The sequence below is a fragment of the Haliaeetus leucocephalus genome, unplaced genomic scaffold (genome assembly GCF_000737465.1).
Source record: "Haliaeetus leucocephalus isolate CR32 unplaced genomic scaffold, Haliaeetus_leucocephalus-4.0 Scaffold228, whole genome shotgun sequence".
Taxonomy (NCBI): Eukaryota; Metazoa; Chordata; class Aves; order Accipitriformes; family Accipitridae; genus Haliaeetus; species Haliaeetus leucocephalus.
Window position 1 is genome coordinate 22,879,143 of NW_010972664.1, and position 16,798 is coordinate 22,895,940.

Consider the following 16,798-nt stretch of genomic DNA (forward strand, 5'->3'; position numbering starts at 1 on the left):
ACTTGCAGTCAGACTCTGTCAATGCTCCCTGCATGGCATGGCTGGTCCGCTCATGCCACTCCTCACAACAGTCTGTGCCCCTTGGAGCAAAGGTAGTGCTCAAGGCTCCTCTGCTGAGGCAGAAAAACCTCTCATTTCGGGCTCCAGAGTCTCAGCTTTCATTTAAAGCCAACAAAACAAGATGTTGGCAAGCATATCGTTGTTACAGTTGTGAAGGAAATCTTTCAAGGAAGAAAGCCATCTTAAGAAAATCAGAGACGTCTGCTGCAGCTGAAAAAACTGTGATGGAAATTGTCTGCACTGCTGAGCTGACTTGTGGTGGCTTCATTCACACCATTGTTGAGTACCGTGAGACCAAAATCTGTTTTGAAGGAAAGGCAATGCCACATCATGAAAATAAGCACAATGGTTTATTTTGTGATCACCTTCTCTGTTTTTCCCATGGCACTGAAGTTGGGGGATGGAGGATAGGAGGGCAGGTGGAGCTGAAGGACATGTGAAGCCTGCTAAAGGTAGCCAGACAAATAGCAGGCTTTGATCAAGCTGTTCTGTAGGTTTGTTGTGTAAGATAGCATAAACATCTTTAACCAGAAATGTTTGCAGAGGCCACTAATTTGCAACTCAATTTGCAGCTCCTGTGATCTGGATGTCTAGTGGAGTACATCTGGAGCCAGATTTGAAGAGGCACAGAGCACTTGCAACTGAAATGAAGGTCAGTAGGGGTCCCAGACTGCGGGCATTTGGAATGAGCAGCATCACAGAGCTGAAACACCTTGTTCTCCAATCCCATCTCTTGCTCTTGGCCCTTTAGAGGCATACAATTTTTCTTTCTGATTTTTCAAACTATACAATGATATAGAATATCCTCCTAGCCCCTTCTGCCCTTTCAGATCAGCATGTATTCTAAAACTGAGGCAATGCCTGTACACTTGGATGGTTCTGCATGCCCCCTGGCAATAAGGGGAAGGGAAGATTTTGCTGGTCAGTTTTGTGTGAATATCATACCACAGGGATCAGTACCAAAGGGGAACCACTACAGAACCAGCCACGTGCAGCCTGGGGGCAAATGATAAAGCCGCTCTTCAGCTGAGATTTCAAGGGCAAGCCATTGCCCGCAGCAGAATACCACTGCTGGGGCAAAGAGCCAGCTCGCAGCGGTGCGGACCTCTTGTCGCAGCTGGCTTTGCAACTGGCAGATGCCCTGGTGCCCGCTTCCATGGCACGCGCAGGAGGAGCCACGCTATCAAGAAGCGACCTTCTGCATAAGCCCTACTTTAAATTGGCCTTAAGGAGGCAGAAGAGAGAAACTAGCCCTCTCTTTCTGTTTAGACCTGAATTTCTCGCAGAGATAACAGTGTCTGCAGTGATCTTCCAGAGGCCTTCACAGGAGGCCTTCCTCTCTGTTCCAGTAATAATAAACCTTGCTGGCAGACTGACAGCCTGGCAGATAAGACTGAGGAATAATACCACATTGCACACTTTGATGGACTTCAAGGATGTACAAGAGGAGACTGAAGACAGCTGGGTGTCCTCAGTCCTGAGAAGGCTAAAGGTTGGGGGGGGGGGGAATCACATCACTATCTTTTACTATTCAGTTGGAGGGAACAGAGAAGATGCAGCCCAACTTCTTGGATGTGTGCAGCAAAAGGATGAAAGACAACCAGCACAAGTTGCAATGAGGAAAATTCCGGTTAGAAATTAGTGGGAAAAAAATTCCCCCTGAGGGTGTTCAGATGCTGCAACAGAGGGTTTGTGAAATTTCCATCCTTAGGGATGGAGACTGGGCAAGGTCCTAGAGCAGCCTCATCTAATCTGACGCTGCTTTGAGAAGAGGTTGGGTCAGAGACTCCCAGAGGCTCCTTTCAATCTAAATTGTTGGGGGACATCACAGAATCATAAAATAAGAGCCGCACATCAGTTCTGTACCCTGCTGTACCAGTGTGTTGTCATGATCGACTACCATGGAGCAGCAGAGGCAGCACCTATATCTCTGTGAAAGAGGCTGCAGAAAGCATTTTTCTGAGGAAGAAAGCAAGCTATTTGGTGAGTAAGCTTAAAAGAAGAGATCACAGGGTTCGACCAGGCTGAGAGTCTGTTGAACAAGCCCATCCTACAACTTTTCCAAGACTTTGGAAGTTTTCTACTATCTGGATTAAGCCTGTGCCAATGCATACCAAAGTCTCATGCCCCCCTTGTCTACACTCTGTCCTGCTTTCTGTATTTGACTGTTGTGAATATCTCTGATACAAATTCAAGCAAGGTCAAATCTTTCAAAAAAAAAAAAAGCTGTGTCCAAAGAGATTGTAAACATGTGGGTTAAGGACTAATCAAACCCTGCTGCCTCCCAACATCCCTGGAGGATGTGGCAGGGACAGAGAATCAGTCTATTTACAAGAATAGTTTATCTACAAAATGGATCCAAATATAAACATTGTCCTTTGGCATATGGTGCAAATTTCTATGGCTTTTAAATATATAATTCACTCATCGATTTAAGTTGAGGAAACACAGTTCTACCTAAAACTAAAGGGAAAATGAGACTAAATATTTGTTTCTAGTTAATTGCCTGCCTCATGTGCTCTCGAATACAGCAAAGAATACTACAAGTAAGTCTTTCTGATCTTGAAGATCATGTAGGAGAAGTTTACAATCACTTTCTCCTTTCTACCAGAAGAATTTTGGTACTACTGAAATAGGAGATATTTTCTTTGTCAGGTTTGAATACACAGAAACATTGAGGCCTCTTAAGGTGGTTATCTTCATACCTTGATTAAAGTGTCCTAAAACTGTTCCCCACTATGAGAAGTTGTGTTTATTCAGAGTTTGATTCAGGACAGCTGTCTAAAAGTTAATTATCTAAGTCTTGTTGCCTCTTGTCAATGTGTAACCAGAAGAGAGAGGAAAACCTTTGCTGGAGGGCACAGAGCCTACCACCCTGAAGGGCAGAAGCTTTCCTTGAGTAAATCTACATCTCAAAGTACACCCTCTTTCGCAGAGCTGCCAGCATCTAGGCATTTTGAGCTTACAGGCATATGATGGTAAGAAACATACTATTTTTTTCACATGAGAAGCACATGGATGTTTTGTGGATTTTTTTGGTCACAATTACTCTATGTTTAGACAGCAAGAGGTGCAGTTAAATAATGAGCATGCCTTTGCTTTTCTCTGCTTCAGTTCTCAGCAGCCTGGGCAACAGGGCAGGCTCCAGAAACCACTTTCCTAAATCAGACTTCTTTTCTGGACAAAAGAGTCTGTTCTTCTCTTCTTACTCCCAGATAGCTTCTATTGCCTGATTTTGCCAGATAGCTTTTTTATCCTAAAACTTCCATGCTTTGCATTGTTACTGCATTTATCCATTCCAGTACCATGATGGTTGTTTGTTCTCAATGCTGCTGGGAATTTTCCCTTCACTATTTTTCTCTTACTGTCTTCTCATCTCCACTACACACCCCTAGTCCCTTTTGCTCTTGTGACAAGGCTAAGAAAAATGCGTTTTCCTTACACCAGCCAGCCATTGCCCCACAGTATCTTTGTCACGGTAAGCACCAATAAAGCCGGAGGATCAACACTGTTCCTGGACCAGCAGATTAGGGACATGGTTGTGATGGGACATAGTGGATTGCACGTATACTAAGATATCCACTTAGTCCATGTAGAGCAATTCTCCAACACAAGCAAAAATTTACAAGCTCTGATTTTCCAAAATGATACTCTTAGGCATGCAGCCCTTTCTACAGCAAAATATCAGATTGTGAAGGCCTTGGCTTACGATAAAGTCAAGGAGAAGAAGACAACATAGTTAAAAAATGACTATGCCTTGACACAGAATGCAGAGTTGGTATACTTTTTAGATAATGCTGAATTATGTTTTAGACTGCTCCAGACCTGTGCAATAGCTCTGAATTTCTTCAAGTTGTTCCTGGTGGTCGGGGTCTGGTGGGCTCTGGCCTCATTGCTCATTGACACCGTTCTTGGGTCTACAGCCCATTCCAGCATCTGCCTCCGAGTCCTTCAGGGAGCACCTGAGCCAGTCTTGTTTGCAGCACAGAAGAGCTGTCGTGCCACCCAGCAACCCCACACAGCAGTTTCCAAAAGAAACAGAAGGTGAAAATATCTCTAGGTGAGACTGCTGAAAGCACCAGCAGGTCTGTGCTTGAAATGAGCAAACTGCTGCTGGCTGATCTCTGACATCCACAAGCGGCAATTCAAATGAAGGCTGCTATGTAGCAATGTATAAAATCCCCTCAAACTAAGCCAAGCATTTGGCCCAGTAGTACCTAAGAGGACAAAAGCACAGCAGCAATAAATCTCCCTGCGATCCCCTATGCAGCACTCATATTCTCATATAAAGCGCTAACACTGAACTTCCTGGTCATTCTAACAGGTGAGCTTGGTGTAGGAGACTGTTTTCTATCCTAAGAGGCTATGTGGTGTTGTCTGGTTTTATAATGCCACTTTAAGGCATTTTATTTCCTTTCTAACAGCAAAAAGGAAGCACTGTTTCAGAGAACACCAGTTGCAGTGGCAGGCCTTGGTCAGTTATTTTTCCTTGCAAAATGCATGCACTGCACAAAATTAATTTGCAGCAGCTTCTGATAAGAACAGACAACGTCAAGGTCCTGCCTGAGAGAAGCCAAGGAAAGAAGCACTGATAACAATTTTTTTAACTCTTTGTTGGGGTAAGGGAAGATTTTCAAGGACACTGTGATTGAAACAGTTGCCAAAACTTTGTCATCTGTGTTAGCTAGAAACTTTTCTCCTCCAACAGAAATGGTTTCGCTTTCCTCCTGTCACTTGGAGGCCCAGTTTTGCTCTAAAAAAGTAACAATGTGGGGGTGCTGCTTCTATAGCTTGTCTCCAGGGCTCTCTTTAATGAGGGAGCAAAATTCATGACAGAATAAAAAAAGGGAGTTTAGGACTTAGTTGCACAAATGCAAGCAAAGCGTTTTTAGACATCCATTCCAGCTGTGCCTGAAATCAGTGATCCCCTTTCCAGTGATTTCAGCCTAATTAGTGTGTTGCTGGGCTGCTTTGTAGCTTCCTTCTCGCTTAAGGCAGCTGCCTATTTATCATTTTGCTTCAGTAGGGATATCTGCCTATTGCTGTGAGAGAGAAGGAGACAGAAAATAAAGCTCCAGCCAGCATGTCCTGACCGTACACGAAGACCCGGGAAGGCAGCGCAGGTATTAGGAGCTTCAGGCTAATGCCTAAGCCCTGCCCCAGTCTCACACTAGAAAAGAATTTTGCTAGAACTGGAGTAAAACCTTAGGGAGAAGCACTTGGGCGTTTTCCCTGTATTCTGGAGACGTAAAAAGTAATGACATAGTTCACCGCAAAGGCACAAACAGCCAGCCGCAGCCTTATTTTAACTAGGTAATCTCACACCAGGCATTTCAGAGGTGAATCTTTTTCTACTGCAGCTTTAATTTAACTTCAGTGGTACCTTAGACAATTTCATTATTTCCAGTGCCTCGAGTATACTGAACAAATACAAAATCCCAGAGGTTAGAAAGAGTGAGAAACCCATGCTATAATGGGGGAGCACAGTATCCAAAAAAACTACAGCAGTAGAAGCCACTTCTCAAACCATTATAAACAGCAACTCCTGCTATGTACATTTAATTTTAATGCTCTCTACCTTCATATTAACACCATATTACACAAGCAAGCGCAGCTACAGAGAGTTATCAGCATGAGGGTTTGCCCTCCGAGGATTTAGGCACGCAGGACCACATCTAGGCTCAGACCTCGCCGCATCCAGAGCCTTCCTCGTGGGGGGGGTAGAAGCACCATGTTCGTTTTTGCAGCAAAGGAGGCATGCGAGAGGGAGGGGAAGCAAAATGACCAAGGTTGTGCCCTGCGGTATATAAATACAGGCAAATCTCCCCCACAGTCTTTTGAGTGCTAGAGAGGTGGAACCAAGGATTGAGGCAGACTTTTGTGGGGTTTGTTTGGCTTTGATTTAGAGAATTTTCAGATTTGTTAATTACTTAGTTTGTAATCATTTGTAAAGAGTTTTTTTCTTTGCATGGAAAAATGCGTAGGCTATTTCTGAATAGTAATAGCTAGCAAAAGTAAGACATGCTTTAAAAATTGTTGTTTAATGTAGGGGTTAGAGTTTCTTTTCCAGTAGTGTCCCCTTCTGGTAACACCCTTTGATTTGTAAAGACCCCCGAGGGTGATGTCATGTGTTCATTTCCTCAGGCAGGAGGTGAACCGGCCGCTCTAAGCTCAAGAAACAGCCAGTTCGGCACCGAGGAGCAATCCAGAGCAATGTCCCTGGCTGGAGTAAGCTGCCTGGTGACAGGAGCAGGAGGATTTCTTGGTCAGAGGATTGTCCACTTGCTGTTGGAAGAAGAGGAGGCGCTGGCTGAGATCCGACTGCTAGACAAAGCCTTTAGCAATGAAGCACTTGGCAGATTTGGAAGTAAGTACCATCTCGTGAGGACTATGTGTTGTGGGTATATGTGCTGTTGTCTCGTATGGACAGCTTGGAAGCCTTTACCTCTCATCCAAACCAGCTTTGCAGATAGAGGTTTTATTTCAAGGAAGTCTTGCTTTATCCTTCCCTCTCCCTCCAGCACAGAAATCAGACGTAAAACATAAAAGCAAGATTTTTCTTTGCCAGACCCCGAGGCTTCTCTAGATTGGAAGAGACCTATGTACTGTTCATGCAGTAAAGAGGCTGCCTTCAACCCGACTTCTATTACATCAAAACACATAGAGCAAAAATTAGTGCAAAAATCTCATGCTTCTGCTTGCAGGGAAGGAAAATGCAAGTGTTGCTATACTGGGGGGGCAAAGGGGGACGTCAGCGTAACCCAGAGCATACTGTCCTGGGCTCTGATGTGCTAGACTAGAAGGCAGTGGCAAAGTTGTGGGTGTAAATGCTAATGGTTTTCTTCAACCCGTGATTAGTTTGGTTAATAATGATCATCTGGCTGAGAGTTGTGATGAGGTATCTTAAAAATCTGTTGTTATTATTAACATTATTGCAGTCACCTGGAGAGCAGAATCCTTTTGTGCTAAGCACAGAAGAGACAGGGTCCATTTGCAAAGGGCAAGTCAGAACTCTGGCTTCTTGAATGGACTGGAGACAGCACAAATGAGCAATATGCCCAGCATCAGAAACAGTCTGTGGCGGGGAAAGCAGCTCAGAGTATTATATTTTAAAAGTCCCATTTCCTGGGATCCTGAGCATATCTATAAAGAGGCGTGTAGGAACCTAAATTCGATCAACTTCTTAAGTCCTTACATCACATTTACTTGGCAATGCTTTCCTCCATCACATCTTAACCTCAAGGCTACTCTTCCTCTATACAGGGAACTATATGGGAACCTTTATGGAATATCCCCATACGATTTGCTAAAGAGTCACAATCTTTGTATATTTCTTTCTATAAAGCATTTAAGCGTCATCAAAGTGTAGGAACAGTCCACCATAAACCCGGTGCAAATTGCACAAGCCTTTAGGATGGTTTTATACAACTCCTCATTAAATGTCATTCAGCATTTCACTGAGGATTTGCTAGACGCCCGTGAGCCTTGCAGCAGCTCTGATTGCCAGGCAGTTCCCGCAGTGACAAAACCTGCAGCTGCAGCAGCAGGAGCACGTGTGGTTTAACGCTGAGGCAGCAGGGCAGCAACAGAAGCACCCGCGCTGCTTCAGGCCAGGAGAGCTTTGTGGGGATCATGGAGCTTCCCAGGGAGTGAAAATGAGGGTTTGTGTGTGTACAACCTTGGCTGGGCTGCAGCAAAGGTTTCGCTGCTCCTTTTTTGTTAACAGGAAAGCTCTAGGACCTCTTTCCTTACCCTCTCTCCTTCCTCCACTGAAGACAGCCCAGACACTCCCTCTCCTATTCTTGCAGCATCCCTGCTGCCTATCAGACCAGCGCAGGAGGAAGGGAAAAATCAGTTATCATCAGAGCCATTTTCCCCCCACAAACAGGTAGTAGGAACAACAGGCTGGCATTTCAGATGTGTTTGAACTGCCTTAGGCCCTGCACTTTGACTGGCAGTCCCTCTGCCTGTACCAACCTCTGTAGCTACATCTCTTCAAGTGTCCTGCCAGCGTCTGTGCTCAGGACTACCTGAAGTATTTTGCTGCCATTCCCTTTCAAGCCCTTCTCTAGCACAGTGACTCCTATTCCAAATGCAGGGCTGCTGCAAAAACTGTGGGGCTGGAGTCCTCTGACCTGTGTTATTTTTACTGCAGGGACTTTTACTTGCCAGCGTATGTTGTTTGGATTTCTTGAATAGCCAGGACCAGAGCTGAGTGGGTTTCTTTCTCACTAAGCCCTTGAGCACTTTTTACTTGCAATATCTTTGCAGAGTCAGAGCTGCGGGTAGTAAGACACAGGAGTATGTGTAAGTTACAGCTCTTTGTGCCAGGAGACACTCAAGGACACTCCTCTTTTGTCCAAAAATCTTTACTGCTGAGACCTTGACCTTCGCACTCAGTCTGCGTAAAACAGTGGCATTTGCGGTCTTCCGCAGCCCTGGGGAGTCCAGGATGATCCAATCGATATCAAGTGCTGTGAGCTGGAGTCCACCCAGTTACACTGTGTGGTTGAGAATGAACGTCACATTGAACATAGTAGTTTGGCGCCTTGGGTTTCCTACCTCCCATCTCCACTTCAAATTTATCTTTCTGCCTTTCCTGTGCTTCCACTTATGCAATTCTGGTTTTGTTCACTATAGCACTGGCACTTCTGGAAAAGTTGGAAACTCCTAGGTTGTTCTCAAGAGGATTTCTCACTATTTCAAAGCATTGATTCCCCCTTGCCTCATCTCTCTGTACATCCCTCCCCTTTCTCCCTGAACCCTCATTTCATGCCATTTTTCAGAGACAGACATTTATAGATTGTGCAATGCTTGAGCCTTGAGTGTTTTTGTACTGCTAACCCAGTACTGCTTCAAAGTAGAAGGAAAGTAGAGGGAGAAGGAATGTTGGTTTTTTCCAGGACTTTTGCTGGGGGAAGTTCCTGCTCTGGGAAACTTCCTCCTAGCTTTTTGCGCAACTTTGCAGACATTCATTTGCCTTTATCACTGCATTCAAAACAGAAAGGCAGAGTAGCAACAGAACATCCCAGTAGCTGAAATGGGAACAGAATAAACATTTTAGCTTCCTTGGGCCAAAGAAGCCAATAAATTGCTCTACCCTTTACAAATGAAAATAAGTTGCAATTTTTCATTTTCTCCTATGAATACACAAAGTAGACCATTTTAATGAACCATCCAGTTAACCTCTCATGAGGAGTGCCTTTCCCCACCACCCACCCCACAGCTGTTAGGACCTCTATAAAAGAGCACTAAGAAATTCAAGCTAAAAGTCCCACAGACATTGCTGTTTGCTTGAAGTTTAAACAATACATAGAAAAGAGAAAGACAGTTTAGGGCAAGTAGTCTGAGTGGATTTCTGAGTCAGACACTGCTCACAACAGGACACTGAATTTTATTGAGTAGTCATTGCATTTCCAAGCAAAAACTACCCCATACCAAGCAGGGAGCATTGCTTACAGCTCAGAAGACACAGAAACCAGTGGTGAAGTAGAAGAAGCTTTCCCAATGGGTAGGTACTTTCTCACAATCACTGTACACAGAAAATGGAGAGCTGAGTTGAATTTATTCTTTTCCTCCCCCTTCCACCTGACACACATGTGCTTTTTTGATCCCTGGGCAATGGTTTGTGCAGATGGAAATCAGGTTTCTCTCTCCTGTCCATCTCAGACTGAAACTGCTGTCTGTCAGTCCTTTATCCTTTCCTCTCTCTGCTTCTAAGCTCACCTGTAGTTTTCCTCTTCTCCCAGAGCAAAACAAGATCAATCTGCTGATTCCTGACATCTAGCTGATGCTGGTAAAGTGGACAAGGCCCGTATTGTATTTAGCACAGCAACTTCTGCTGGGTAAAGTGGAATGGAGGAGCAGCTTTCCTGCCTCATATCACACACACAATTTAAATTGCAAGCCCAAACAAGGAGCAAAGCAGCTAGACAGCAGCTTTCTAGTGACTGATACCAACTGTCCCTGTGATCAGCTTTGAAATGGACAGGTATCTTTTGTATTTTTCCTGAAAGCTTTGATTTTCACATGTAAAAACTTTCCGTTTTCCTAATTCCTGCCCAGGCATCACTCTGAAGGGGCCACATGTTAGAATTTACATTGTGAAAACCACGTATTTCGGTCCTTTGGATTACTGCAACCCCACAAAGCCTTACTCATGGATAACATCAGCCTAAGCGCTGTAGAAAGACTAATGTTTATTAGAGCAAATCTAACTGCCAGGTGCTTAACAAAAAGCCTAGCCCCACAGTCTGACACTTTTGCATCCATACAAGTAGAGGTCAGTGTAAACCTTCTGGAAACGGAGCCCTAGGAAATGACTGCACTCTGTAAAATAAAAGAGCATAAGAGAGCATGTGGCAGTGCTGGGAGGGCAGTAACTCTTAGATTTACTAACTGTTTTGTAAATGTTTCACGAATTTCACATCTCAGACCAACTGACTGTGATGAAAAAAAGATCCTCAAGCCTGTTGCATCAGAATAATTGTTAAATTAATACAGGATTACATTCTAGCGTGCTACAGAGATAATGAGATAAAACCCATTTTAAAAGACACTCCCACTCAGTTCCAGATCCCAGCAGCTGTCTCTCTTAGTGTTCCCCCATTAAAGACAAGGGATGAAATACTGCCTGCTTTGGAGCTGGTCACAAAGCACTAGGATACACGAGCTTTCAGTCAGGCTGAGTCTAAAAGCTGTATAAATTAATCAGGTTCTTCTCTTATCTAAAATGGGCAGTTGATTGTGCTGGAAGAAGACCAGCGCTCTGGCTGTGCAGAGTCCCTTCCCAGTAGCTGTGCCTGGGGAGCCCTCTAGTGCAACCACAGCAGAGGCTCATGAGAGGACATGCCTCCACCTCCTGAAAAGCTGTAAGTCACGCTGAGAAAGTCCTCTCCTCTCCCATGGCAGAGCTGCAGCCAGGCCAGCAGGCTTCCAAGGAGAGCAGCATCGCCTCGGACTATACATTTCTCCAGGCGATCGTCCTGCGCTGGCTCAATTTTGTTAGTGTGATTCTGGGCTGTATGAAGGATGCTTCTGCCCAGCAAAACTTAAGGGAAGGATGGCTCCGAGACCGAAGACTGCATCCAGGTCACACACATTAGCTGCTGGGGAAGGATAGGGCTTAAAAACCAGGAGTTAAAGCAAGTCAGGGCTGAGGTAGCTCAGGAGAGCAGCCTTGAGAGTTCAAATTTGGACCAGAAAGATGTGCATGCTAGAAATGACCCCACAGCACACACGCTGAAATGGAGCCAGAGCTGGAGTTAGAAAAGGCACAGCAATCCTGGCTGAGGTACATAAAAAAGATGTGTCAGAACTGTATGTATTAGAAGACCTGCAATATAGGCAAGGTCAAGGGGCAGAAGATAGGTGTGCACGCATGTGCATGGCGAGAGCTCATTCATCACCTTGAAGACAGGAGCATGCAGTCCCTGGCTGTTTGGTATACTTGGGTTAATACTTTTATAAATAGCCAGTCACCAGAACATGCATAGCTAAAGCTACTCCCCCTGTGAACTTCAAAATAGTCACACCTGAAGGAAGCTTCAGGTCCTTGCTAGCAGTGAGAAAGATTTCTCTTTAAAAAAAAAGAAAACAAGAAAGAACCATGTTGAATATTGGCTCCAAAAATACAGTAGGTAGTGCGACATAGACTTCTATAGCACTGTAATTAGCACTTGACAATATAGCCATTGCAAAATAACTTCTGTTTTCCCAGCCTTAAAATATCGCTCCCCTGCCTGGGCGGTCAGCACCTCCCAGGCGCAGCATCAGCTTCCACAGGGCCCTTCACCGCTCCTTTCCGTGCTTTTCTTAGGATGCCTCTAAGGCCTTTTGCTTTGTTTTCTACTGCCCTTGCAGCGTTCCAGGGTAAGACAGCGGTGAAAATCCTGGAAGGAGACATCCGAGATGTGACATTCCTGCACCGTGCCTGTCAGGGGGTCTCCGTCGTCATCCACACGGCTTCCATCATTGACACCTTGGGCCTCATAGAGAAGCAGCTGCTCTGGGAAGTCAATGTAACAGGTGAGCGGGTGAAGCACCTTTCTCAAACCCATGTCTACTATGTCCCGATCATCATCTGCTCAGGAGAGGGAGCACCTGACCTGTATTTTTGAGCCAGATTAACTGGGTCGTTCTGCATCTTGCACAGCCACACCTGTGAGTGCAAAGCATATGTGCAGCGCTGGCCCTTTCCACACCCAGTGTGCACTGGTCTTCCACTGCAGGGCACTGCAGGATCATTCACGCTTGTCAGCACTCACATATGCCCATCCTGAGATCTGCACAGGCTCTGCCTTCAGTGGGGATAGCCATAATGCTATGCTCAGTGGACCTGTCTGGAAGCAATTCACCTTTGAAATCCCTGTGCGCATCTGAGAAATCGGTTCTTATTCTCCCTCCCCATACAGCATCCCTGCCTGTGTAGTATTCAATTTTTACAAACACTGCAGGCTTTCGCTGCAATTATAGCAAACATCCAGCCCCTGTGGCGCTCTGCTTCCTATTCTTTTTCTTCCTCCTTTTTTTCTTTTCCTCCCATTTGCCATTATGTCTGTGTGTGCATGAATGCAGTTCACAGGAGCAGCTGCTCTCCTACCTTCAGCTTATCATCAAAAATCCCCCAACGAACTCAAGGCTGTGGGAGAGAGGGGTTTGAGTGACTTCTCACTCTGTGATGGGATTTCCCCTTCTACTAAGGAGCCCCTGTTCTTCATGAAAAGATCAGATGAAGGGGGAAGTTTTTGACTTAGGAATGGCCGGTGTGGCATCAGCTGCCAAGAAATTGAAATATACGTACTAAAAGATCAACTTTATCCCCCTCCCTCTGATCCCCAAACCCTCTATGCCTTCCAGAGAACTGGTAGTGCCTAACCTGCATGCACGCTGACCTCCCTGGCTGTGTTGCTTCAGCTCCTTGGTGAAGATTTGGGGAAGATGGTCTTATTTACATTAGTAGTTTTCCTAGTTCTTTGTTCCCCTCTGCCACAGGTAAAGGGCTTCTTCATGGAAAAATAAGGAACATACTTCCACTGGCACCACTTTTACAAATATTGGCTACTCACCAGAGCATTCTTTGTAGTCGAGTTGTCTCTTACACGCACCTTAAAAACAGCAGGATGACATTTTTGTTGTTTTAGCCTGGCTCATTGCCTGTACATTCAGCTTCCAGACCCTTTCATTTCTGCTCACTCAAAGCCACAAATTGTCAGTGACCACAAATTAGAGCCCAGCGGGCAGCTTCTTAGGTCCCTGCCAGGAGGGAAGAGCAGGAAGGCAAGTTCCTGTAAACCTGTGCATTGGGTAGTATGAAAAACAAATATACAGGGATGGTAGTTCAGAAACAGGATTTGTAACGCTCTCTCTTTATGACCATACTGCTGCTACAATCTGTTTTTCATGGCAGAATGTGTTGCCTAAACCCATGGGGGAAAAAACCCAACCCAACAAAAATACCCCAGACAAATACTAAAATGTCCCAAAAGCAGAAAGCAGAAAGAAAAGAGCTGGAGTCAGAGCTAGAGAGTTTGTTTACATCTGTCCCATCGTTCCTTTTGGCAGGTTTAGACTTAAGCACAAAGTATCTAGGCTTTCATAAATCCTTCAGATCCCCCCCATCAGAGTCTGCCTGTGGGTGAAATAAGCCCACTGGGCCCGTGATGGTTGGCTGATAACATTTGGTAGAATGAAAGCACATGCCAGTCCTGCTCCTAGAGCAAACTGACCCTAAGGTTAGTCAGTAAATACTGCAGTCCTCTTCCTTATTTCCCTCCATTTACATTCTGATGCTCTTTTGGCTTTCTGACCAACCAAGACACTGCTATGTACTTCATAGACTTGCAAGATGAAAGTATTTATTTCCCCCTTGAATGTGCTTGCCTAGCTTAACCCTCCTGGCTATTTGAAAGACCTTGAACTTGCCAGCTTACCTCTGCTCCCCTCAATGAAAGCATTATGATAGGATTTTAAAAGTAGGAAATCCTGTATTACTGCAAGTAAAAGACAGAATATGCAGAAAAAGGAGGAGGCGTACATACACAAACATCACTTTGCTCGCTGCACTTTATGATCTTTGACTACATGGTATTGTGCGTTGTTCTGACATAAGAGCTTTCTCCTCAAACCCTCCTCTGAAGCCAATTGAATAGTGAATAGACTTCCACTGGGTGAAGCTGATTTTGGAGCAAACCTTCAGGTCCCACATTAATTCTGTCCCTGCTTAGCAAACCATCCAACAGCACCTCGAGCCCGGAAAACTGGGGCTTCAGCATACAGGATGGATTGTACCTAATGAGAGGGGCAGCTTCTGAAGGTTCTCTGCCTTAAGCCACATCAATCCAACCAACGGACACAAGCCCCTGAATCTGTAATCAGTATTCATGCTAACCTAAGCAAGAGCAAAATTTGACCCTTGGCATAAACCCCCCCCCACGACATGCAATTAAGACCAAGTGTTCATCCTTGTTTAACTCCAGCAGGTGCACTGATACCGCTTAAATACAGATTCAGAGCAGGTTCAGTTTCACTGAAGATGCTGCCCAGTTCAGGACAGGATTCTTCCAGCTGCAGAGAGGGGAGATCTGGCCAAGCTCAGGCCAGAGGTGCTGTTTCTGATCTAAAAAGCCCACTTTTTCCTGCTTGGGGAGCTCTGGACTGACATGCATGTGTCTCTTTTGAAGGTACTCAGCTACTGCTGGAGGCATGTGTCCGTTGTAATGTCCAGCACTTCATATATACCAGTACCATAGAAGTGACAGGCCCAAACTGCAAAGGTGACCCAATTTTCAATGGTGATGAAGATACAGCTTATGAGAGTATATCAAAATCTCCTTACGCCCAGAGTAAGAGACTGGCAGAGGATTCTGTGCTGAAAGCAGATGGCCAGGTGCTAAACGATGGTAGCACGCTGATGACCTGCGCCCTGAGATCCATGTACATTTTTGGAGAAGGTTGCCCGTTTCTTCAAGGTCATCTGGATAAGTGTCTGTTGAACAAAAATGTCTACCTGCGCTTCTCCAGGAAGGAGGCTTTTGTGAACCCCGTGTACGTGGGGAACATCGCCTGGGCACATGTGCAGGCAGCCAAAGCCCTGCAAGTCCCGCAGAAAGCCAAGCACATCAGGGGGCAGTTCTACTACATCTCAGATGACACTCCGCATATGAGCTATGCAGATCTAAATTACGAGCTGACCAGGGACCTGGGGTTTGGAATCGAGCCCCGGCTCCCCATGCCTCTGACAATGTTGTATTACTTCTCGCTGCTGCTGGAGATCGTGAGCTTCTTGCTTCGGCCCTTTGTCAGATACATCCCCTCCACCAACCGTCACCTGGTCACTCTATTGAACACCCCATTCACCTTCTCTTATAGAAAAGCACAGAAGGATTTTGGCTACGTGCCTCGCTACACGTGGGAAGAGGCCAAGCAGTGCACTGCTCAGTGGATTGCTTCCATGGTCCCACAGAGAAGGGAGTACTTGAAAAGCAAGGCTGCCTAAGTCTTAAGAGGAGCTGAGACCTGGCTAAACAAGTAGGGCCTTGAGCCAGAGGAGAGCTGGGTGAACAGCAGCAGCAGACAACCACAAAGCATTTAAATGAAGACTTTGTGTAACAGTCCCCTCATCCCCCCCAGCCTCTCTGCCCCAACCCAGAATAAATAAAAGTGAAATATTAATTTGTTTGTTGAGTACAGGCTGATCAGGGTAACTTTCCTGCATAGTCCACATCCACTTCTACATCTTGTGCAGCACAAAGACATTATTTTAGTAAGACTCCCCACAGTCCACAGTGTGAACACATCATCAGCCTTGCTTTTCACTCCACGCCACCTTTAAGGCTTTTGTAAAGCACAGTTTGTCCTAGAACTATGATTACAATTTATAAATGTATACTACTCAGCCATACCCTACTCGCTCAGCTCTTGCCAGCCTTACCAAACACACAGCAGGTAGAAGCCACCTGATTGCAAAAGCTGTTACAGATCTTGCTGACTTTTTCAGAGCATTGCCCAGTTTCCTGTGCCATTCACCTGACAGTCAAACTTGAGAGCAAATTTGGGCACTGTAAGCATTATGAAGCCAAAAGCACAATGTAAGTGCAACATAGTTTTACTTTGGACGGTTTGTGGAAGCAGAGAAGGGGGAGATTTGCTCAGGTGAAGACTTCCTCATCCATTCTCATTTTCCTAGTCAGAAATTTTGCAATAAATCTGATGGCTGCCCAGCAGAACAACAGCTTCAACAAGATGAAACGGAGAAAAATATTGCAGGACAGCCTTGGTCACTGAAGAGTTTCCATTGCAGAGTCAAGACATTTGTGAACACTGAGGAAAAATAAAGACTGCTGAAAAAAATCATGCTATTTCCAGGTTTCAGCTGGGAAAAAAGGCTAACTTTAGCTGATAGATGCATATGTGCTGTCCCTGGCTTTTCTGATGGCCATGTGAGTTTCTGCAGAATGTGTAACTTGACTTTCGGGCCAAAAATGTAGCACTTGTCTGAACAAATACATGCGATCCAGTGTTTGCTTCTTAAACATACACTGAAAACAGCTCTAAGAGATGGGAATATCTGTGGTGTTCTGTTCAGGATGATGTGAACAGAAACATTTTACCTGACTCAGTACTAATGTAAATAAATCACATTTCCAGAGATGCTGGCAGCTTAAAGTCTGTGCTGAGTTTAATTATTCAGTGCCCTAGACATTATATAGTCCCAGTGCAAGTATTACCATTTTCTTTA

The 16,798-nt window shown here is 45.1% G+C and overlaps 1 protein-coding gene across 1 annotated transcript; it reads left to right on the forward strand.

Moving 5' to 3' along the window:
* Positions 1-5,827: 5,827 nt before the first annotated feature.
* On the forward strand, positions 5,828-15,730 carry LOC104831735 (3 beta-hydroxysteroid dehydrogenase/Delta 5-->4-isomerase-like). The gene is made up of 4 exons (XM_010567514.1): positions 5,828-5,876; positions 6,205-6,427; positions 11,923-12,087; positions 14,742-15,730. The coding sequence occupies exons 2-4, from the start codon at positions 6,274-6,276 to the stop codon at positions 15,554-15,556; spliced, it is 1,134 nt and encodes a 377-aa protein (XP_010565816.1). The 5' UTR covers positions 5,828-5,876; positions 6,205-6,273; the 3' UTR covers positions 15,557-15,730.
* Positions 15,731-16,798: the final 1,068 nt, after the last annotated feature.

Bases quoted from the DNA above. Each gene is read 5' to 3' on its own strand.
- LOC104831735 (XM_010567514.1), top strand. From the start codon at position 6,274: ATGTCCCTGGCTGGAGTAAGCTGCCTGGTGACAGGAGCAGGAGGATTT. The intron at 6,428-11,922 runs GTAAGTACCATC...CTGCCCTTGCAG, and splicing joins AGCACTTGGCAGATTTGGAA to CGTTCCAGGGTAAGACAGCG. The intron at 12,088-14,741 runs GTGAGCGGGTGA...TCTCTTTTGAAG, and splicing joins CTGGGAAGTCAATGTAACAG to GTACTCAGCTACTGCTGGAG.